General features: G+C 43.7%; 1 protein-coding gene across 2 annotated transcripts in view; it reads left to right on the top strand.

Moving 5' to 3' along the window:
• The window catches only part of MBOAT2 (membrane bound O-acyltransferase domain containing 2), a 164,370-nt gene that overhangs the window by 23,080 nt on the left and 115,913 nt on the right, over positions 1-25,377 (top strand). For both annotated transcript variants that reach the window (XM_069975704.1, XM_069975705.1), the window contains exon 2: positions 19,857-20,002. In XM_069975704.1, coding sequence (XP_069831805.1) covers positions 19,857-20,002 — 146 coding nt within the window. The remainder of the gene's footprint in view (positions 1-19,856; positions 20,003-25,377) is intronic.

Here is a 25,377-nt window from a genome sequence, read left to right as displayed (position 1 = left end):
GCTGTGTCTTTAATTGAAAAGTCCATTGAATTTAATAGTAAAAACGGTGAAAAAATGGTGATAAAAGAAAAACTGTGTGGACAACTAAAAAATAACGTCTGCTGTTTACAAAAGATGTGCATTGGACGTCCGTCATTCCATGGACTTCAGTGCATTGCATTGAAGTCAATTACATTGTGGCAAAGACAGACGTCTTTTATTTTACGTTATGTGAACATAGCCTATGGATGTTCAGACCCAGAATGATTGCAAGAACTAGCATATAGGCACATGGCTGAGCGCCCTGTGGATGTGACCTGAGGTGGTCCCATAGAATTACATTATGAGACTCTCAGTCATGTGGCACAGAACCAGAAGAGAACAAGCTTAGTGGAGATGTCTTCCAGCTCGTTCTAGTGATTGGTTGGGGTCTGAACACTTTGACCCCCAAAGTAATCACAGCTTTAGACATGTCCCTAGCAGGGGTGTAACTACCACTATATCAGCCATAGCAGCTGCTATGGGGCCCGCTGCATCAGGGGGCCCCATGGCCTGCATCTGCAATACACTGGGCCCCTGAGCCGTCATTATTTGGAGCATCCAATGGCCCTGCTGACCTCCCGGGTTTTGCAAACCCATTTAACTGCAAGCACTCCTGGCCAGCACTTGCAGTTATGTAGTTATGACTTCACTTGACCGTTTAGTGGTCAGTCGGAGGGCCCATTTCTAGTTACCCCCCGGGCCCCTAGTATTTTTTTTTTTTTGTTTACAAATGTTTCTGGGCTAAGGATCCCCTACTAAATAACGGATCCAAATTCATCAAACACATCAAAAGCCCCCCCCATGCTAAGCATGTGTACCTCCTATTTAAATAATTGTCCATGATGAATAGACTTGGTTGAAGTTAATGCTTTGTGTCTGCTCTTATAATGCACAGCACTGCATGCTTAAAGAGATGTAGGATTTACATCCATTATAATTCTAATGTGACAGGTACATGACATTTGCTGCAAGTCTGAGGTATAATACAATATATGTAAAAAGTAAGTTGGCGTTATAGGTTACGATTGAAAAGAAAGATGTTTATATCAGGTTGTAAGTTAAATTTAAAAAAAAAAAAAACTTAAAGAGGTACTCCAGGCAAAGATGGAAGGGGGTAGTTGGGACATAATAAAGAAGGGATATTAACACTTCCCAATGCCGCCGCAGCACAGTGTCACCGCTCACCTTCCTTTTGTTTAGTTTTTTTACCTTTGCCCAGAGTACACCTTTAGAAACAAACAAATTCAGTAAAAATTGTTGATTTTTAAAAAATATTTATGAATGGTGATAAATTACATAAGAAAATAATACAAGATAGAATATATGATACTTACAGGGGTTTTCTGGTTTTATTTAAATAAAGCTTAAAGGGTTTTTCCAACAATAAAACCTATTTTCTACTGTCTAAAAAAATATATTATTTGATCTCTTTTTTTACCGTATTTCCATTTTTCATGCTTTCCCTCTGCTTTAAATGCAAATAGTCTGGTCTGTTGTTTTGACTAGCCCAACTTCTTGTCTAGTACATCTTGTAACAGACTTCCTGTTAATGTGTACAGGGAACTCTAGCCAAGAATTAAGCCAGCTGTATCTCCCTCCCACTACATCTTTGTAACTATAACCTCTCCCAAACAAGGTGAGAAACGTAGAGCTGGCTGAATTCCCAGCTAGAGTGTGCACAGTAACAGGAAGTCCATTACAGGATGTACACAAGACAGGAAGTTGGGATGGTGAAAACAACAGAACAGACATTTTGGAAAAAAGGTAATAAAATAACTTTATTAATCAATATATGTTGCTATATTAGACACTTAAAATTAGATGGATTTTTTTCCGGACTCCCTAAGACTACCTCCAACTTCTTCAGTCACTGGTATTTAAATGCTAAGTGATTGGATTCAAGCATGTCTAAGTTCATCTCTACCTGGCACGTGGTGGAATACATTTAGCATAAGGATGGAGTAAATGTTCAGTAAACCAGTTTATCTTGTACAAAATCATTTTTACAGGATATCCATCTAATTTGCTAAGATTTGTATCAGAAACCAAGTGATTTTCAGGCCATGTTGTATTTACTACAATTATAAATAAGATATCTCTAACTGTAGATAGAGGGAGAGTAGAAGAACGCAGGATGGAGAGGGACTCATAGGTGGGAGCAAGGGGTGGGAAAGGGTGATTAACAGGGTCTGTACAGGCTTTATATAGGTGCCACTAGTAATGTATGGAACTTACATACCATACTAGACTCACTATACCAGGGGTAGGGAACCTTGGCTCTCCAGCTGTTGCAAAACTATAATTTCCATCATGCCTGGACAGCTAAGGTTTTAGCTTTGGCTCTCCAGGCATGATGGTAACTGTAGTTTTGCAACTCCTGGAGAGCCAAGATTCCCTACCCCTGCACTATGGTGAATGCTGATGGGAAAGGGGGGGGGGCAATTTGTGATAGAATTAGAGTTTGACTACATTTTGCAAGGAAAATTTCCCACAATGTTATAGGTCAGACTTTGCATAAGTCTATACATCCAAATGTTACATGGTATATTTGCCTCTTACTTATTATAGAAAATGAAGCATAGCTGTAGGGGAATCAAAGATGGCAGTCATACCTGGGCCTTGATGTATTTTCTGACTGCAGAATAGGTGATCGTGGGATGACAGGTAACGAATACACAACGCAGCTCCATTCATGCTCCTGGAAGTAGCCAAACGCTATTTTTAAAGTGTCACTGTTGTATTTTTTTTTTATTTTTTTTGCAGAAATAAATAGTACAGGCGATTTTATGAAACTTTGTAATTGGTTTTATTAGGCAAATATGCCATTATCTGCATTCAAAAAGACCCAAGGTCCCTCCCTTCCTCCTCTCTCTCATTCACTTCTCATTATCAGGAAATATCAACTCTTTTACATCAGTTGAGCCCTTTGTAACCTATGGAGAGGGGAGGGGGGAGATTAGTCGCCAGCAGAGAGCAGAGAACAAAGGATTAAACAGCGGGACCTGTGTGAAAGACAGTATTCAGAGGTCAGAGGGGTCAGTGCTGACTTCAGAGGAGATAGCCGGTGATGTAGCTGTAAATTAACTCTTTGTTGTCCTGTTTTGGTGCCTTATCTCCCTCCACCCCTCTCCATAAGAGAACCATGAAGACAGGAGGGAGAGCTTCAAACTGCTTTTTCATGATAAAAATGCATTTTTCAGCTAAAAAACCCAATTACAAAGCTTCTTAAAATCGCCTGTACTGTTCTGCAAAAAAAATTAAAGTGACAGTGACACTTTAAGGTTCTTGTGATTGTGGGGTGCTCCAGTGGTTGGCCCCCACTGCGATCACCTAGTTATCCCCCTATCTTGTGAATTCCCCCTTGACTAGTATTATATTAGTATTATACCAGTATTAGTATTACAGACCAGTATTATAATGGCACATGATATTGGTGCCCACACATTTTACTTGCTAATGTATAAGGTTTACTAATAGCCACAAATAACACGTTGACCTCTGCTACATCTGTGTACCCAGTAATTTACTATGTATTATGCTTATAGTGCTGATAATTATAAAGGGTGAATTGGAATGGAATGTGACGGCCGGCTTTCTGTGTATTGCACTTTGACTTTTCACTATGTTATTCCTCAAAGCTCATTACTAATCCTGGAAGCTCCATAAAACCCTAGAGAGAAGGCGAGCAGGTCAGGCGTCACGTTTTACTTTCACTGAGGAGATTACTCTGCTATGGCAGAATATATTTGTGCGTTGGATCTAAGGCCTTATCGGTCTCCTGATTGGAATTGGAGAGAAATACGAGGGTTAAAAATGCAGAGGGAAAAAGCATCGTAAGAACGGAACATTTTATATCTATTTTTGCATCAAACCAAAGAACAATTCATTTCACCACTCAGCATATTGATCCCCGGCACTGCGGCATAGGTTCACACTCCTGGGTATATACCAACACACACTTCTGGGATGGAACAATCTGTAGGTGTAGAACCACAGAGTCCATCAATCTCTTAAACAAGGGCAACACTTTACTGTATAAATAAAACTGTCTTTCTTGAATCAAGGTGCAATACAGATTATCCAACTTTGCTGACTGAGATCTCTTTACCTGGGTGACTTTAGATATACTTTGGATATAGACTTAGATACACTTCACAGCTTCTTGCTGGTGGATATAGGATATGGGGGACCTATCCATGTCCTTGGGTTTTGAACTGGAGGGGTTCTGACCACCTTGTGTGTGTGGCAATGATAACAATACAGGCATCTGCGGGTATGACCTTCCACCTTTTTGCTTTCTGTGGGCACCTAGTGACACGAGCTCAGGAACGCAGGCCCCACTTTAATGCATTTGTGTGGGGTGGAATAAATGGGTGCTTGGTACTTATTGAGGAGCACTATTTTAGCTTCCATTTTTCTTTTTGTAAGTGCAGACAGCCTCTTATATACAGTCTACAAAGTTACATTTAGCAGTCACAATGCAGGGGAAAACTACTCAAAATGTGGTTATACCGCAATATATCAGCAATGGTCTCTGGAGGAAGACATGATCAGTCACATTCAGTATACACTGTGTGTATAAAGAGATTCTCACCTAGATGCATTACTGTTCACATGACACGGTTCTATGCCATTGGTATATATCAGGATACTGTCATAAGGGCCCTCTGACATATACTATAGTGTGCCTGGGGTAATCATAGTCCTAGCGTCATAGTCATAACAGACCAAACATACCTATGGCCTGTGGAACCCTATGATTAAACCATGGGCACAATAGGCTAGCCTTACATCAAGTGTCTCCTCAGATCACTTTTTTTAGGCACTTACCACTATATACTGGGATTACCCCATACAACCTGTCATTTTTTTTTAACAATTGTCTATTTTATTAAATTTTTTAACACAGTTTACATACATCATAAAGCATCTTTCACAAATCTCCAAATTGAGACATTTCAATCACAATAATATAGGCAGTCCAAGGATGACTTATCCGAAATGGGACTCCGAAAAGAGGTACATGTTAACTAGCATGTAATTCTCATAATGTAGATTACCTTAATAGGCATAGGATGCAAACGTGAGAACCTTCAATCATAAGGACAAACACAGTAACACAGACAAGACCAAAACAACACAGGGGGTCAAGAAGACGAACAGGGGGTTGGGGGTGGCTGAGCAGTAACTCGGAGCGAGTGAGAAACCTCATAGTAGGCATCCCACTGATCCCAGATTTTTCTAAATTTATCCACTCGATTATCATGGAGAGCCGTCAGGTATTCCATCCGCCTGATTTCTTGTATTCGACTGATTAACTCGGCCGCCGAGGGAATCAATGTCTGCCTCCAGTAACGTGCCAATAGACACTTAGCGGCCGTCAGTATATACAATAGCAGTCTCGCTACATGTTTCTGCATAGTTTTGGGCGGGACATTCAGAATGTAGACCATAGGGTCCAAGGGAACATTACGGCTTGTCACAGTCGCAATCAGTCCCTGGATACCGCTCCAGTATGGTCGGAGCTTAACACAGCTCCAGAATATGTGCGGTAAGGAACCCGGTGCCCCCGAACAGCGCCAACATAGGTGTGAAGACCCAGGATACAAACGATGTATCAACTCGGGTGTGTGGTACCAGTAAAACAGAATCTTGTACTGGTTTTCTCGATACGACACACACGAGGAGGATTTGGCCGCTTGCGACCAAACAATTTGCCACACCTGAGGGGGGATAGTCCTGCCCAAATAAGTTTCCCATTTAACCATGTATGGGTGACTGATCTCTTGACCTTCCTGAGGGGAGTTGAGTAAAGAGTATATGGTAGAGATCAACCCTCTGGTGGAGGGGTTGCTTTTACATAGCCATTCAAAAGTAGTTGGCTTCGGGAATGATGCATATCCCGTGATTAATGCGGCCGTAGAGGAAATAGCTTCGTGATAAGCAGCTGATCGTTGTGGCAGGCCCCATCTATCTCTCAGCACAGGGAATGGTATAACTGTCCTGGAAAATGGGTCGACCACATCAGCAAAATGAAACAAATTAGCTTGCTGCCACGGAGCTATTGCATCATAAGTACAACTGCCCTCTATAAGACTAGTGTATATAATAGGGGTCAGGGGGGACGGGGTAGACCGTAAGGGATAAGCTGTTACTGCCATCTTCCATATGTCCAGAGTATGTTTCATGGGACCCAAAAGCGCCGTCCGATCAGAACGCGCTGTAGGGGACCACAACAACTCACATGGATGGATAGGGGCCAACCAGAGCTTCTCTATCTCTGTCCACTTGGTGAACGCCGGTCTTGCAGTCCATGATGGCACACACCTTAAGTGGACAGCTAAATAGTATCTGTGTAAGTTGGGGACTCCAAGCCCACCAGACGCCTTTCCGGCACATAACACTTTCTGCGACACTCTGTGTCGGCCCCCTCCCCATATGAATCGCATCAGTGCCCCCTGAAACCTACGTATGGCTAAGCGCGGCACAGGGATGGGCAGGGTTTCTAGCAGGTAGAGGAATCGTGGAAGAACATTCATTTTAACCGCATTAATTCTACCGATCCAGGAGATAGGGAGTGTGGACCATTTACGAAGCTCCGCTTCAATACGCTGGAACAGAGGAGGAAAGTTAGCTCCATATAGTGTAGTGTAAGTAGGCGTGATAAATGTCCCTAAGTAACGAAGGGAGCCCTCCACCCACCTATATGGGAAGGATGATTTAAGAGACGCTAGCAGGGTGTCTGGCAGATTTAACGCTAGAGCTTCCGTCTTATGGGAGTTAATCTTGTACCCGGAAAGCCTACTATATTCATCCAGGAGGGAGTGCAGATTGGGCAGGGAAGTCAATGGGCTACTAAGAGTGAGCAGTATATCATCAGCAAATAATGAGAGTTTAAACTCCCTGCCCCTAACCTGCACTCCCCGGATATCCGGGGAAAGACGTATGCACGCGGCTAGTGGTTCTATGCTGAGTACGAATAAGAGGGGGGAGAGGGGGCACCCCTGTCGGGTTCCGTTATGTATCGAGACTGGCTTTGACGAGGCATGTGGCAGTTTCACTCGTGCGGTTGGCCCCGTATAGAGAGCGTGGACCGCTTGGAGGAAAGGGCCCGCAAATCCATAAGCTGTTAGGGCCGCATATAGGAAAGTCCAGCTTAGCCTGTCAAAGGCTTTCTCCGCGTCCAAACTAAGGAGAACCCCCTGAGAGCCAGTCCTATTCATTACATCAATCAGATCTATAGTGCGGCGGGTGTTGTCACCCGCCTGTCGATTGAGAACAAAACCAACCTGGTCTGCATGAATCAGACCAGGCAGTAGTCCCCCTAGTCTGTTAGCTAGAATCTTCGTGAAGATCTTCAGATCTGCATTTAATAGAGATATGGGCCTATAACTAGCTGGGTCTGCGGGGTCTTTGCCCTCTTTTGGAATAACAGTGATGAAAGAGCTCAACATGGTGGAGGGGATGGGGGAGCCTGTCATGTAGGAATTATAGACTTGAAGCAAATGAGGTAGCAGCAGCGGGGAGAAGACTTTATAATAAAGATAGGGAAGGCCGTCTGGGCCGGGGGATTTCCCATTGGGCAAGTCTTTTATCACTTCGGCCAATTCCTCCATAGAGATAGGGCCATTAAGAAAGGTCAGGTTATCAGGAGTGAGCTGGGGGAGTTGGCACTTATCTAGGTAGGATTTGAGCAACCGGTTTCTATCGCCTATCGGCCCTGGGGGTGTAGGGGGGAGTGAATAGAGTGTGGAGTAATAATCTGCAAATATGGCCGCTATACGGTCCGGCGTATAATGCAGAGACCCTGTATTGTCTTTCAACGCCGCAGGCGAGGTCAACAGTTTCTGGTCCCGAAGTTGGGAGGCTAAGAGTGTGTGTGTTTTATTGGCCTTATCATAGTATGTGTGTTTCGTGAAAGAAAGAAGTTTCTCAGTCTCAGCTAATGCTAAATCTTTCAGCTTATTTCGGAGCGCCACCACCTCCCTCAAAGTCGAGAGAGAAGGTTTTGTACGTAAGGATTCCTCCTTTTCTCTGAGCTGTTGTGTGCACAGGTCTACCTGACGGGAGGCTGTTTTTTTCAGGTGTGAGGAGAGGGATATGCAGGCACCCCGAAAAACAGCTTTATGTGCCTCCCACAGCACAGACGGATCAGCAACACTACCCTCATTGACCTGAAAGTATTCACGGAGGCCTTGGGCCAGTTTGTCTTTATGTATTGTGTGGCGCAGGAGACCTTCATTAAGTCGCCAGTGACACACTCTGCGGGGCCGTGATGACAGATGGAGGTCAATGGTGACAGGTGCATGGTCCGACCATGCAATGGGATGAATCTCTGAAGAGGCCATGGCTCTAAGCCCCAGTATATTCCCCAAAAATAGGTCTATTCTTGTGTGTGTGAGATGGGGGTGGGAATAAAAGGTATAAGTCCGTTCAGTAGGGTGACAAGCCCTCCACAAGTCAAATACCTGGTGAGATCTCATCAGTCTACGGAAAGCCAGAGACAGCTGGGTAGTGCGTGCGGGTGGGGCTGCATGTGTCATGGCTGACCTATCTCTTATCTCTGAAGGTGGAGTGTTAAAGTCGCCCCCTAGCAACAACAGGGACGGGGGAAGCCGGGATATTTTGGCGTATATCCTCTCCAGGAAGCGAGTCTGGCCTTCATTAGGGGCGTACACATTACAAAGCGTGACTTGAACGCCATCAAGTTTACCATGGAGAATTACATATCTCCCCTGAGGATCAATGTCGGAGCTATCCTCCTGGAACCGTATCACCCGGCTAAACAGTATGGCCACTCCTGCCTTCTTCCGATCATTAGTGGCCGAGTATACTACAGGGTATTTGTAATAGGCGAATTTAAATGTGCATGATCTGTCATGATGCGTCTCCTGGACAAAGGCCACATCCGCCTTCAAGAGGGATAGCTCTTTTAATAGCAGACGACGCTTAAGGTTAGAGTTAAGGCCCTTCACATTTAATGTCAGAACACGCACCATGACAGAATCTCAAATGGGAAAAAACAATCGTATATGTACCTGAACCCCATAACAGTTGGTTGTAGCCACAGTGGATCGGAATCCCAGCCAGTTCCGACTCGAAAGGAGAGAATTGGAGGTATTAACAGCAGCAGGAGAAAATGCTCAGCCAGCCCACCCCACCACCTACATGTAACAGTCAGTATGGACAGCCATTCCTGCAAAACAAAGGGAAAAACATGAGGGGGGGAGACATACGACACAACAACACAGAAAAAACAAACACGAAAAAACCATGATATATGCCAGGGGGGCCAACAAGGTCCCCATAGCACCCTCTGAGCATCATAGATATAACCAGTAAATATGAACTTGTCTGAACCCCATCCACTAGGAACAACAAAGTGGGTGAGCGGGGAAGTACTCAGTGGGATACAGGGGGAAAGGGAGAGAAGAGATATGAGAACAGCTAGAGAAAAGAACAAACAACACAATTTGTGAACATATGGAGTGTGCAGTGACATTAGTGACCAAAATCAAACACCCAGTAGTACTCCAGGATACTCAGTCCAGGGCTACCAGTGAAAAGTATTAGACTGCAAAAACGGTCCAGAATGTAGGAAGAGGACCTCAAAATAGGAGAGAAGGGAAAAAGGTCTCAGGCCAGAGAGAGGAAAAAATAAGGCCATAGTATCAAATGGAGCAAACATCAAAAAGTGGCGAGTCATGTCCCCTCAGCGATTCCGCGACGAATGTGGCTGTTCAGTAGCCTTCGGAGGGGATCTGGGAGCGTTACGTTTCCTCGAAGACCGGACCGGTGTCCACACTGGCGGTGGCGGAGGAGAAGGCGGCAGAAGTTCCCAATTTTGTAAGCGAGGAGGTGAGATATCCAAGGCTTCACAGAACGCTTCGAGATCCTCCGCGACTCTCATAGTTGCCGATCTGCCATCCCGTCTTGCGGTAAGGCTAAAGGGGAAACCCCATCTGTATGGTATTCCAATATCACGCAGAATTTGCAAGAGCGGGCGCAGTCTCTTTCTTTTTTGTAGCGTGACCCACGATAGGTCAGGGAGAAGTTGGATGCTGGAACCCTCAAATTCAATATCTCTCAGATCCCTAGCCTTAGTCATTATTGCTTCTTTGAGAGAGTAATTGGTGATACAACAAATCACATCTCGTGGTAGGGGGGAGGCGTCCTTTGGGCGAAGGGCTCTATGTGCCCTGTCCATCTGAATTCGGTGGTCTCTTGGGGCCCCCAGGATCTGGTTAAATATGGCTTCCAATGCAGATCTGAGGTCAGAATCACGGATTTGTTCAGAGAGGCCTCGAACTCGCACATTATGCCTGCGGCCCCTATTGTCGATATCTTCCAGATGTCGTTGGTAGTCGCATATGGCAGAGTGTTGGGCTTGAACAGTAATTTGAAGATCTTTTATGTAACAGCGGGTTTCATCATGATCAGTCTCTAGAGTCTCAATACGATGAGTCATATGCTGGAGGTCAGACCGTACTCCCGCTATCTCTGCCTTAAAGGTCTCCTTCACTTCAGCGATCAATCCCTTGAAATCCTCTTTAGTCGGCATATTTTGTAAAAAACTAGACCAATGAACATCAGACAGTCCAGGATGGTCCTCTCTCTCTGAAACAGTAGATTGCGACGACCACCAATCCACCCTGTCCCGCTGGGAGTGCGGCAAGTCCATACCTGCCATGTCTGGGTTAAGCTGCTGCGTTACAGATGTGGAGGCCTGTGGCTGCAGCGCAGGGGTGGGCCCTGATTGCGAGTTACCCCGCTGTGGTAAAGGTGCTGGGCTAGGGGGAGCCGTTGCTGAGGCAGCATGTGGAGGCCGAGGACTAGCCCCATCTTGCGTGTGGGAGTGTGCCTCGGTCAAATGGCGGCTGGCCTGTGACGCACCTGACACTGGAGATGGTTCCGGCAGGAACGGAGAAGCGTCCGGTCTTAAGGCGCTATCTCGGAGGGCTAGCGGCGCCCCCGCCGGCTGAGTTTCCTCACGAGAGGATGGCGGAGGATCAGGCTGGGTGTAGTGCAGGGCGCCTGATGCTGGAGAGCCGGGATCCGAGGCTCTGCGGCCTCGTGGTGCGCTCGTCGGCGCCATCTTGGAATTAGGCGGCCGCCGCGCACTGCGGAGATAAGTGTCCAGGGTGGACGGCTTGGTGGTCCCCGACGCTGGCAACTTAGCCTGAGACTTCTGGGGGCCCTTCTTCCTCATGTAGGTAAGCGCCGGTCCTTATAGATAAGTTGTAGACCGCTTGTTTCAGTAGCCTGGAACGGAGCTCTCTCACTAGGCTGCCGTCTCCATCGGCTTCCGGTCCCGCCCCCCACAACCTGTCATTTTTAAGATGCTCTGACCCAATCATCTTGCCATCAAGATTTGTCCTAGATCACAGTTCAAATCCTTAAAGGGGTACTCCAGAGAGTCACTTTAAAACATTTTTGGCATAGTTTTGTTTAGACTAATTGCTAGAATGTGAGGCGGGTGTGTGTGGTAGGATGGAGAGGAGGTGTTGCCTCCTCCTGCGCCTAATATATCATGGTTAACACCAGGAAAAAGATGGAAACCATGGCTGAAATGTACACTGGTGGGAATTGTAGCAGTCGCAGGTCCTGCCAGGTTTACTAAAAGGCGTAACTGATGGCATAACTATCTGCTGAAATCATCTGTGCTGCTGGAACAATCCTAATTTACTATGGCTTATCCAGTTCCTTCAGACCATTGAAAACACCAAAGAACTGACACCACAAATAAGTACATGAATATATAAGTAGACGGGATGAGAAGATAAAAGGCGTTTCACCCAACTTCTCCAGATTCTGCGGCTCACCCCGGAGCGCGTAGCATCCGCCCGCACCGCAGACAGCTCCGCTTAGTAAAATGTCATCACCGGCTTTTGTCAGGTTTTAGCTTTGTGTTAAAACTTTGTTAGAACATGGTTCTGTGCGCTGCTCACGCTGTGTTGAGATGTTTGTCATATTGACTTTCCGTTTTAATGCCACGCTGGTTGCCATGGTTATCAATGTATTCTACCTCTGTTCTCAGCGATCTCATGTGACATTTCCATACCGTAATACTGTATTGATAATGCAAGATTTTCAAAGCACCTACACATAAAAAAACTTCTTCACGCACAAAAGTGACTGTCACCTACACAGACACCTCATAATAAACACTATGGGGGAGACTTATTAAACTGGTGTAAAGTAGAATTGTCTTAGTTGCCCCTAGCAACCAATCAGATTCTACTTTTCATTCCTCACAGATTCTTTGTAAAATGAAAGGTGGAATCTGACTGGTTGCTAGGGGCAACTAAGACAATTCTACTTTACACCAGTTTGATAAATCTCCCCCTATATCTCTATAGTGTTATAAACATATAAACAGTATATATCTCATATATACTGTAGGCCGAATCTTCTCCTATATCGCAAGTATCTTCAATGACAGCTATTTCTTAATGTAAACTTCTTTGTAGAATTGCTCCTGTTAAGATTGAGAGGGATTTGTCCCTCTGGCAGAGAAATGGCGTAAAGTCAAACTCCCTATGGCACCATTTGTATAATTACTAGAGATAGTCGAACCCGAAAATGGAAGGTATCGAAAACGGAGGTATCCAGAGGAATTTGTGCCTGAAATTAGTAGTCATCAGACCCCCATCAGTAAGACATTAAAGGGGGGCTATGAGCAGGTTAGACAAATCTAACCTGCTGATAGCCCCCTATTGTGCCTGGGGAGCCGAGGATGACGGTATGTCTCTTACCTTCCTACTTGGCACCATTCCTATGTAGTTAGCTGTTTACTCCTCGGTCCGGAGCACCATTAGGAACACTTATTGGCCCCCAGAGCACCAACCCGGCTCCATTGATTATCATAAGAAGAAGTTGGCCTGGCTTGCGCGATGGGGCGGGGCAGTTCTCCTAACGGTGCTGCGGACCAAGCACTACACTGCAAACAGCACAGGAACTGCACTGAAGAGGGAGGTAAGAGACATACCTTCCTCCTCGGCGCCCCATGCGCAATTAGGGGCTATCAGCAGATTAGATTTGTCTAACCTGCTTTAACCCGTTTAATGGCCAGGTGCATAGTTGAAGGGGTTTTCCAGTTACGTATTGATGGCCTGCCCTCAGAATAGGCCATGGTTATCTGATAACCAGATATACACTGTGCACTAGATAGCCTGTTCACAGTGCAGTGGTTGTGCCAGGTCACTGAAGTTCCTATTTAAAGGGTACCTATCATTTAAACAAACTTCTGACATGTTATAAAACATCATCCATTGAACAACCAACTCCTCTAAGGCCATTCATTTAAACACAACGTATGTTTAGCATAAATCAAGGCCGTTGTTGCAATTTGCAACAACGGTCGTGATTTATGCTAAACATATGTTGTATTTGAATGAATGGAATTCCGACCAGAGCGTATACACGTCAGTTTTCTGTGGCCGCTATTCAATGAATAGCGGCCACAGAAAACTGACATGTCAGTTTACACAATTCCGACCGCATGCTCCATTGTGTGCAGCAGTGAATTGGGAAGCGGATGCGCACGGGTGCACCCGCATCGGAATTCACCAGAAACGAAGATCAGTCGGCCGTTACTGCAGTACTGGCCGGGATGATCATCAGTAACACTGGCCGTTCTGTGACCCGGCCGGGTCAGAGAACGGCGGGTGTTATACGCAATGTGAACATGGCCGAAGGCTGTATGCCCACCTCATATTTAGTGTGTATGCTGAGAAAATCTCCCAAGGGTGTCCATGGGTTATAATAGGTCCTTGTTTGGGTGTCAGCATAACTTTTATTACAATACATTTTTTTTTTTTTAAATGCATTCTTTTAGCAAACAGAGGACAGTGGGAATTTGTGGACCATGATGCAACCGTATTTCATATACATTGGATACATTGTTATGTGTGATACATATTCTATATATATATAGAATTTGTCTGACATATACATCGATTGTGTGCTTCAAGAAAAGCAAACTAGCACTGTATGTAAACTATTGCACCTCTCCCACTGAAATGATCGAGAAGGATCATCTGGATTTTGTGGCATTAGCAAGGGGATTCTTTATGGTCTCGGACCATTAGCACTTTGGAGGCAAGAGGCATATAGTGGGGGCTATAACCTCACTAACTTGGTTTTAATAGGTCATATCCATAGTAGATTTTCTTTTAATGACAATGAAATGACTCAGGCTGACTCCCTCATGGTCTCTTACCACACTCTATAACATGCAAAGGAGGCATTCATCTTCTCCTCTTGGCTAATTCATAAGAACGAGTGCCCTTCTATTACAGTGAACTGTTCTTTACGCTAATAAACAGTCATTGAGAAGGTTAATGAAGTCATGTCTGTGATATCTGAGATCACTCGCATGTTGAAACCAAAGCCTCGTGAGGACTAGGAGTTGGGGGGGTTTCTTTTAACCACAAATGTGTTAAAATAAGATCCTTAGAAAAATACAATTGGGTAAGAAGCGGTGCGGTGGTTATTGCAATTACCCAGATTTCTCTTTCATTAAAAAAGTTTGGTTTTAATAATGTTGTTAACATGAAAGGTCCAACAGGTACCTGTAATTCCAAAGAAGTCAAAGTTTACAGATCAAGGTGCAGTCAATTGTCAGGCCATTCGGCACAAAATATTTCTGGATTTTTAGCGTGGCCTATTAACTTCATGATAGTCGCCCGCACATTCCTGTCCACATAGGAAGATGTGTGGGCAACTACTAATGATTGAAATGCCCGCACAAAAGATGTGTCTAGCTTTGCTGAGAAAATAGCATAAAAAATCGGTCTAGAAATTTATTTTATCATGTTGAAACATAGTGTTCTATTGCCATGATCGATATATGTAAAACACAAACCCATGGCCCATTTGTGACTTTGTGTTTGTACATAGGCTTAACTATAAAGGTTGCAGAGATATCAGTCGCACACAGGCTGTGGTACCGGCCTGACTCTGCTTTGCAATATAAGAGCCTGGACTTATACATTACACGTAGAAGATGGGCGTCCCTTTTATAGATCTTGCACTGAGGAACATGAAATTACACCATTCCATTTATATCCATTTCTTAAGACATTTAGAACATAGATTTATGGTGGGATTAGCATTGTTAAAGAACAAATAGTAGGTGAATTCATGGAGATATAATTCTTACTTTACAATAATGCCAAATGACTAAATTTGGAAGTACAATTCCTGCAAGTCACACTGACTACATACCAGGAATATATCTTGTTTCTAGAGTTCATCTGAGGATTTGGAAAAATAAATGCTGGGATTAGGACATGTGATGCTACTCAAAATGCAGAAGCCAGTCACCCCACCTGGCAGGGGAGTCATAAATACATTTTAGTAATCCTGACATATTGTATAAGAAATATCATTGACCTCTCTGCTTAGGCTCTGTTCACACTGACATCTCCGTTTGTAGTCTGGGCAGATTTGATAGGAAGAATAACACTGCATGCAATGCTGTAATTACTGGGATAGCAACAGACAACATGACGGGCCCCTAATGTATAGTCAATGGGGTCTAATGGGCTTCAATAATACCTGCTCTATACTTGATACTTGATTCAGCAGAAATCATGATGTTAGTGTGAACATAGACAAGAGCAGGAATTCTGTTCCCATGGTCTCTTTGCTATTATAATCATTTCATCTCGGTCCAGCAATTCCCCCATTAGCAGCAAAAACTGAACATATAAGATACATTATTGGCTAAAACGTAAAGGTTACTTTAATAAAGCCATAATAACCTTGTGTATTATAATTGCAAAATACAGACAGCTGACTGTTCAATTGAACCCAAACTGGATCCCCATAGAGTTCTAGTGATGTTGCCTATGCCTATGTGCCTATATGAGATTAACATTGCCTGAACCATTGATTTTGGCAGGTCTTGTGTGTTTGGGGGTTGGGGGGTGTTTAGTACCCCCTTTGAGAAGACCACTTAAAGTTGTATTGAAAAGTGGTCTTCCATGGCCACTGTGCATAGTGGACTAGTGGAGTAAAAATCCGGTCTCAGGTGAAGAAGTTCTGGAGAAGTTTCACTGTATACTAAACCCTGTTAAGGTTGACAAGGATTTAGGCCTCTTAATCTGATGTATTGCTTTTGGTATCTTCTTTGAGAAGACCACCCTCATGAAAGACCACTTTTCAGTGCAAATGTGGATTGTCTTCTCTAAGAGGTTTCACTGTATATTGTTAAGTTCTAATATACTGGAATTGTAATAGCCCTAATAGTTATCCTGGTCGTGTGTGACTGAATATTTTTACACCCCTGATGGACCTGACTCCACACATTTTGTTATTCTTCTTGTTGATATACTAGACTGGGTTTTATATATTGTATGTAACCCAATTTCTTTGGAAAGGTAAGAATTAGAGATGAGCGAACCTGGAGCATGCTCGAATCCATCCGAACCCGAACTTTCGGCATTTGATTAGCGGTGGCTGCTTAACTTGGATAAAGCCATAAGGCTATGTGGAAAACATGGATATAGTCATTGGCTGTATCCATGTTTTCCAGACAACCTTAGAGCTTTATTCAAGTTCAGCAGCCCCAGCTAATCAAATGCCGATCGTTCGGGTTCGGATGGACTCGAACCCGAACCCGCTTTGCTCATCTCTAGTAAGAATAAAACCCTTTAAGAAAGGAGGCAGTGAACATCTGTTTGTATCTGGAGCCGTATCCCTCGGCCCACAATGAACGGAAGGCGAGAGACTGCGTGGTGTTGTAAGGGTTATTGTTTACAAGGCAGAAGAGCCGACTAAGCATTGTTGTACTGTAGTATGAATAATCCATCGTCTTGTCTCTGTCATTAGCTTTGTGTTTGCTCTAAATTCATCCAAGCTTGAGAGGCTTCCAGGTCTGGCTGGTAATTGTAGATGGAGTCACGGTGAGGATAGGAAGTTTAGCTTCTTAGGTGTAAAGTGGGTTATGTCAATAGAAGAGGTCACTATTAGTGTTGGTTTATAACTAGTACAAGAAGATGCGAGCTATACAGCATAAATTATAGAATCAGAAGAAATTTGATCCCTAAAAATTTCTGCATGGAAAAAATTTTAACATGAGACGATACAACCCTTTTTAATGTCGCCCCCTCCATATTTCTGGGATTCATATAACATAATTCACTCAAATAGAATTGGGTAACGATATATATTATAAAGCAAATGCAACTGTTAACAATCTTAGATCTGTCAACAGCAGATGCTAGAGGATGGTGTCCACGTAGGAACATTGGACAGGAAAAAAAAGCCAATGGAGTTACAATATGGACCTCATAGGATATCTCCTAACATAATATCTAATGGGTCAGGTATCATGTGTTTTTGGTTTTTAGGTTAACCCAACCTAATTTTGTAGAATTTCTTAAAGGGGTTGTCTTACTACAACAACCTCTTTTCACAATGAAGCTGATTACTACAGGGTCCGTTTCTGAAAACCCTGTTGAGCCACTGTTACAGGTTCCAGCTGGTTAAATGAATGGCTGTTTATGTAATACATGTATGGTCCGAGTTCACCTGAAGAGGTTCTGAGCTCATAGATAGGATGGGTCCACTTGACATAGGGTTATAACGTGGATGTATGGGGTGCTATCTAAGAGAATGTTTTTAATATGGACAGGTGGACTATGTTGGGGGGGGAGGTCAAAATGAGGGGTTCTAAACCCTTGGATGTGCTGGACAATCTAAGTGGCGTTTATAGTAATGGGTCCCGAACTTTTGAGGTTAGGTCCACCTGAGGATGGCTCATAACATAGATCGGTTAAGACCACCTGAGTGAGGAGGTTCAAAGGCCATTGATGGATTGAGGTCCACCCGAGGAGGCTCATGAAATAGATGGGTTGTACCACCTGGGTGGGGCTCATAGTGGGGGTCCTAAGCCCATGGATGGGCTTGGATTCACCTAAGGATGGCTCATAATATGGATGGGCTGATAGAAGGGGGTCCTGAGCTCACGATGACAACACCCTTATTTTTTTCATTGCAACTGACCAAATGATAATGGCTGATTGATGTGAATGCAGCTTCTCCAACCCTAAAAATCAGTAGAAAAAACACTCATGTCCACTTTTCATCATTCAGATGTCCTAACAGGGCAAATGGAAATGTCATATCCTCATGGAACAACCCCTCCAATATTTTCTTAAAGGTTTTATCCTAAGAAAACATTGCTTTTTTTTAACCTCTAGTTGTTTTTGAGTAAATATTTTTAGTTTTAAGATCACATGTACAGCCCTGACTTGTGATCATGCAGGTCTGTAGCCATCTCAGCTCATACGTGACTATCACACAACTCTTGTTCTAGCATCGATTGCTTCAGAACGAGTCAGCAACGTTATGGGTGCGGGTTAATGTGCAGTCACATTGTTTCCTGAAATGTCAAAACAACTCAGTTCTGGAAATCCCGGCGGCATGTGATTGTTTTTGTTTTACATATACAAAAACATTAGGTGCTCAGTGGAGACCTCTACAGGGGTTACATGGAAGCACATATCTTTTGCCACAGAGATATTGTGCTGTCAGGTGACAATGGTGCAAATGGTTGACTCTCAAACACTTTGTAGTAGCTTTGGTCTGCCAGACCTTTTCCTGTTAGCTTTTCCTTCAGTTTACAAGTTTCCTTTGATGGTATTGGAAACTTTACTGATTTCCAGTCTTGGCTTTCTTGACCATTTCTCAGCAGGACAGCCTTAATCGGACAGACCTATTAATTGCCATTACGATAGCAATGTGCTCAGTCATGAAGAGCAAAACTCTACCTATCCTACCCAAGCAAGTGTTGTAATATAGTCTGCTCCAGTACTGGGTATATAAAATCAGAAGTTTTGGAAGTAATCTCCAAAAAAAGACTTGTAAGAATATTTTGCATCTAATTTCAAACCATAATTTCCTTTCTGTGCCACAGAGCACTGGTCCTTCATGTTTTACCTGGGAAAAAAAGCCCTTTGGTTAAAATCATAAATTCAGACTATTGCGGCTGCTGAGATTAAAAATTCATATTATTTTTATGTTTTTTTTAACTTACTTTTTAACCTCTGAACCATTTCATTTGATATTCTAGAACTGTACTAAAGTCAAAAATAACTTGAAAAATTCAGGTGTTCTAAAACTTTTCATCTTTAGTACAAATGGACATTGTGTAATCCTTAATTTCCTGTGTCAGACTGGAAAGAATACGCCACTTCCTGCAGGACATACAGCAGCTGATAAGTACTGGAAGATTAGAGATTTTTAAATAGAAGTAATTTACAAATCCTTATAACTTTCTAAAATCTATTGTTTGACTTTTTTTTTCTGTAGAGCTTTTCTGTATAGATGTGGACATAATGAGCAGAGTCATCTTACCATTAGTGGCTGGGAAAGTTAATGACAAGTATATTGTACTGCTAATGTGACCTAACAACACTGTATACACTGATAAATATCACATTTAAAGCGACTATACCATCAGGTACATTCGCTTTAACATGACCCACGGATAGAACGGCGCCGGTGCGGGGAAGCCAGTGCCGCGGTCTGTTTTTTGAACCTCGGACCATTCTATCCACGGGTATTGGGCCGAGGATGAAGCACTGGAGGTGGGTCAGCCTGGCTCCAGTGTAAGGAAACCCCCGCCCCTCTATGACATGGCTCCATTGATTCTAATAGAATCACGGAGCGGGGCGCCGTCTTCCCCATGATGGTACATTCACTTTAAAGTACCACAATAAGAGAGTAATTTTATTTCACATGAATAAATATGAACAACTGGAAATCAAACTTCCGGTAGGATGATTTTTTTTTTTATCCATCATGATTTTCTTTTCTGTCCACAGGTGAACTTCGTAGCGTGCCAACTATTTGCCTTGCTTGCTGCTATTTGGTTTCGTACCTACCTTCATTCAAGCAAAACTAGCTCTTTAATCAGACATGTGGTTGCAACCCTTCTGGGCCTGTACCTTGCACTTTTTTGCTTTGGATGGTAAGTGGACTTCATTTTTAGGTGTATCTGGGTATACAGTACTGCACACGAGCCAGGGTAGTACAGTAATATTGGTGTTATTTACTATAGTAAGCTATGGCACATTGCTGTATTTACTGACTAGTGGGGGACTATCAGTTCTGAGATACCCACTAAGCCATAAAACAAAGTGGCTGCAGTAATAAAAATAACATTATCCCTTTTCTTTCTTTCCTACAAAGCACTACTTCAGACCAGTCTCTGTGCCAGTGTATCAGCTCAGCTACATTCACTTACATTAACCAGAATAAGAAAAATATGTCCGCTTTCTTGCAGAAACAGAACCTCTCTGGTCCTCAGTTTGGGTGTAGATTTTGCAGCTCATTTCCATTGAAGTGAATGAACCACACACCACACACAACGTGAGGACAGGGGTGGCGCTGTGTTTTTCTACTCCTTTAAAATCCCTTTAAGGTCTCCATACATTTTCAAGGAACACTTTTTTGACAGCTATTTCTCCCTTTCTCCACATACACATGAACATTAGGCTCAGCCATGTGTTCTCTACAAAAGAGGGGTAAACTACTGCCAGACACCTCTGGAAATGGCCTGCCTCTCAGGGAACAAGCCAGCCCCTTCTAATGATTATCGATGGAAGGGGGTGGGCCGGATCGGTGCTTGGGAAGTCAGTAACCCTGCCCCAGTGCTCCTAGCAGCTTACCGGGCAGAGGATTTCAGAATAGACAGCACAGGAATGGCTCGGAGCATGAAGGTAACAGACATACCTTCATCCTCAGAGCCCACTAGGGAGCTGTTAGCAGGTTAGATTCGTCTAATCTGCTATTAGTTCCCCTTTAAGGATGTCTGGTTTAAGTAAACCCTGTGTACAAGACATTTGCAAAAACATGGTTACTAGGACCCCTGTGCAATTAGGTGTAATGTGGGAGGGGAGTAGCCTATGGTTGCTCACATAAAAGTTGATAGGGCACCCTCCAGTCCATTTTTCCTGTGCACATGGGGCTTGCTGTAAAAAATATCCCCAAATGCTGTTAAAAGCAGTGCATCACAGTTACCAAAAATGGAGCAAAAAAAATAAATCAGAAAATAAAGACAGATTAGGATAAAAAGAACATTATTATCAGTATCTAAGTGGTACATTCACTTTAAGCTGTAATTCAGAACAATGTATTTACAGGTGGACTTTAGCTTTATACCTTAAAGGGTCGATTTACACAGAAAGAGTATCTGACAGATTATCTGCCAAAGATTTGAAGCCAAAGCCAGGAATGGATTTGAAAAGAGGAGAAATCTCAGACTTTCCTTTATGACCTGAACTCTGTTTCTGGCTTTGGCATCATATAATCTTTCTGTGTAACCGCACCCCTACTGTCAATATAAAAACAAGGGGCACAATCTGAAGTAAGTTAAGGGGGAAGACGCAATATGAAAAAATATGACTTTACTGAAAGAGTAGTAGATGCTTGGAACTAACTTCCAGCAGAGGTGGTTGGTAAATCTACAATAACTGAATGTAAACCTGCCTGGGATAAACATATATCTATCCTAAGCTAATGAGAAAGTAAATAATACTGTATACGGGCAGACTAGGTGCAGGCAGCCTTCTAGGTTTCTATTTAAGTTCCTACAGCTAAAGGCATCAGCCACTGTGCAGTCCTCCTATGATGACATTGACAAATAAATATATATATATGTAGCACACCCGTAGGTGGAGCTTTATTATACTAATTGGATTGGACCCCTGCCTGAAACCTTGGTGACACCCCAAATATTCCCCAACTCTCTGACACAGTTTTCTTTGACAGCAGGAAAACACATTTATTAGGACAGGTTAGTAGAATTGTCCTTAGAGCAGTTAACACAATAGACAATTAGCATACAGCAACAAAAGAAAATGATTTGCTAATTAACCAGCAATAATGAACTTAAGGTAATGTTATTAATTACACATGCATAGACATTAAATCACACAATAAACTGTAATTTTATGATCTAACTGATTCAAAAATGCCCTCAGAGGTTCTTGTCTGAGGTAAGAGTAAAAAGAACAGGTTTAAGGAGGAAAAATGTGTCCAGAGTCCTCTAGTACCAAAACCCGGAGAAGTCCAGCATGTGCACAGCTGTAAATCCAGTAGCTCCCACAGATAACAGTGCAGGGACTGATAGGCTTTAGCTGTAGTCTCTCTCTCTTTACATGCAGGTGGGGAAACCTCAGGCTGCAGGCTGTCACTTATTCCCCTCACTGTCACACATACACCTCACAGCACTTGTATTTATTCCCTGTATTTTCCCTCCAGTCTGCAGGGTTATATGTAGAACACTGGGGCTGCATGTGATGTGGCTCCTGTAAGTATGTGCTACTGTTATCTCCTGCTTAGAAATGGCTGACAGCACTACACATCCACCATGTGTCCTTCCTGAAATGGTGGCCGCCTCACACCAACACTGTAACTTGTTGCACACTGTAACTGGTTGTACTCACAGCCCGGGCATGTGTCTGAGAACAGGCAGGTTCTTTGCAGGTGCTTTATGGGCTGATAAAAGTCTTTTAGTAGAGAAAGCACAGGGGTCTCTTCACTTGCTTCCAGCAGCATCCCAACACACTGTCCTTGCATCCCCAGCATCCTCTTCCTCCTCTCCTCCCGGCTCCTCCCACACTGACCCTGGGGGATCATGGGTCTTGTAGTTTAAGTATCCATCACTGCACTGGAAAGCTCTGAGAATAATCCCACCCCAGTGCACAGTCTGAACAGCATTAACTCTTTATTTGTTGAAGAATTCCACCAGCAGAGGAGCTCTACATTCTCCCCCCACTTGAAGTCTTGAGTCCTCTCAAGATGAGCAAGAGAAAATATGGGTTATTATAAAACTATAAAATTATTAATACACCATCAAATAAGCAGTAGCATTATATGCAAGAGGAACATCCCACCAAGGCACATCACCACATTTTGTCTGGGGCAGGGTGTCACCAAGTGAACTAACATTCAGGGGAGAATGGGCGAAGGTCAGTCTATGAGCAGTCCTAATAGGCTCTTGAGTACTATGACCCAGGGAATCATAGGTAAGTCTTTGTGGAGGTCTAATGGGTCTTGAAGGTCTTGATTCAGAGCTTATAACAGAGAAGCTTGACTCACAACCTGGTTCAGACTTTTCCTGTTCCTTTTTTTGAGATGTGTCTTGCCCAGCTCCATTTCCCTTATCCTCATGATTAAGAAAAATTGCTTCAGCAGAATGTGCAGGGCATTCACCAGGGGTGTCAGTGCCATCTCTATTGTCCCTTGGCAGGGAATCGTCTGCATCCAGGGAAGACTGATCATCCAGCTCTTGTTGGATATGTTGGGGAACGAATTCTGGAGCATTGATATTCAAATTAATGTCTGATGGAAGATCCACATTCCAGTCATGGAAAAACTCATCTAGCTCCCACTCATCTTCGCTTGGATTTGTCTGTTCCCTTGGGTTAGTTTCCTCCTGATTTAGGAGTAAAGGTTCCCTTCGCCTCAGTCTCCTAGACCGCCTAGAGTTGGGTTTGCGCTGAGCTATTTTAGGTTCTGAAGTTATAATCCTTGCAGATTCTGTCAAAAGCATAAGATTATTTCGATGCCATGTCTTGATGGGTCCATTCTTCCCTTCTGGGCAAATTTGATACACCGGGATGTCAGGCAACTGTGAGCAGATGATGTAGATTTGTGAACCCCAACGATCGACCAGTTTGTTTTTTCCATGAAGACCCAGATTTCTTAGAAGAACCCTGTCTCCTGGTTGTAAGTCATGGACCTTCACCTTTTTGTCATAACGAGCTTTATTTTGATAGTGACGTTGGCCAGCAGTAGCTTCAGCCTGTTCATAGGCCTGTTTCAAGTTTTCCTTTAATCTTTTCACATAGCTTGCATGTGATTGTACGGATGTGTCATCAGCAGTAACACCGAAAACCAAATCAACTGGAAGTCGAGCCTCTCTTCCAAACATGAGGAGGTATGGAGAGAATCCTGTAGCATCACTTCTAGTACTGTTGTATGCATGGACGACAGTAGCTACATGCCGGCTCCAATGGACTTTCTTCTCGGCCGACAGTGTACCTAACATGTCTAACAAGGTTCTGTTAAAACGCTCCGGCTGAGGATCTCCTTGTGGGTGATATGGGGTTGTACGACTTTTTTGTACACCCAGCAGAGTGAGTAGCTCATGAATCAACTTACTTTCAAAATCTCTCCCTTGGTCTGAATGGATCCTCCTTGGAAGGCCATAGTGCACAAAGAACTTTTCTACAAGAATCTTCGCCACTGTAATGGCTTTTTGGTCACGGGTAGGGAAAGCCTGAGCGTATCTTGTGTAATGGTCAGTCACCACTAATACATTGCTGACTCCACCTTCATCTGGTTCAATGCAAAGGAAATCAATACAAACAAGATCCAGCGGCCCTTGACTTTCCATTTTTCCCAGAGGAGCGGCTCTGGCAGGCAGAGTTTTCCTCTGAATGCAGCGAAGGCAAGAACGGCAATAATCTTCTACATCCTGCTTCATGCATGGCCAGTAGAATCTGTCCCTGACTAGGCCTAAAGTTCGGTCAAAACCCAGATGACCATGATCGTCGTGTAGTGATTGAAATATTACATCCTTGTACTTTTGAGGGAGTAGTAGCTGCCACTTTTCACCATTTAGATGACTTGGAGCTCTTCGGTAGACCAGCCCATTGCGGATTTTCAAACGATCCCATTCTTTGGCAAGGAGTCTAGCCAACGGATGATCATCTGTGTGCAGTATATCAGCTTGTTGTTTTTGTAGAGCCTCTACAGCTAGCCGACAGAGTGAATCTTCTCTTTGATCTTTCTTCAAATCACCTTGCGTAATAGCAGGAAGAGGTGAAGCTTGCAAAGTGACCAGATTACAGTAGACTTCAGGCACACTCTCCTCGTGAAGCCCCAGCTTTCGTGCCCAACATCCATTTTCAGAACAACAGCTAACATATTGACACATGGTCTTCACCCCAGGTGCGGGAATTTCCATCCACTCATCTTCAGGGTGCATATCGCCATGAGGTCTTCGGGACAGTCCGTCTGCATCCCCATTTTCCTTCCCAGGGCGGTACTTGAGGCTAAAATTGTAATTTGAAAGTGCAGCCATCCACCGATGCCCTGTAGCATCCAGCTTGGCAGTGGTCAGTATGTAAGTCAAGGGGTTATTGTCAGTTTGAACTTCAAATTCAGCCCCATACAAGTAGTCATGTAATTTGTCAACCACAGCCCATTTGAGAGCTAAAAATTCCAGTTTATGGGCTGGATAGTTCTTCTCAGTGGGAGACAAACTTCTGCTCACAAAAGCCACCGGTCTTAGTTTCTTATCATGTTCTTGATATAACACTCCTCCAAGACCTT

Source organism: Dendropsophus ebraccatus, chromosome 6 (assembly GCF_027789765.1).
Source record: "Dendropsophus ebraccatus isolate aDenEbr1 chromosome 6, aDenEbr1.pat, whole genome shotgun sequence".
In the NCBI taxonomy this organism is placed as follows: Eukaryota; Metazoa; Chordata; class Amphibia; order Anura; family Hylidae; genus Dendropsophus; species Dendropsophus ebraccatus.
The sequence above is the reverse complement of the archived record's forward strand: the minus strand, read 5'-3'. Positions and strand labels throughout refer to the sequence as shown.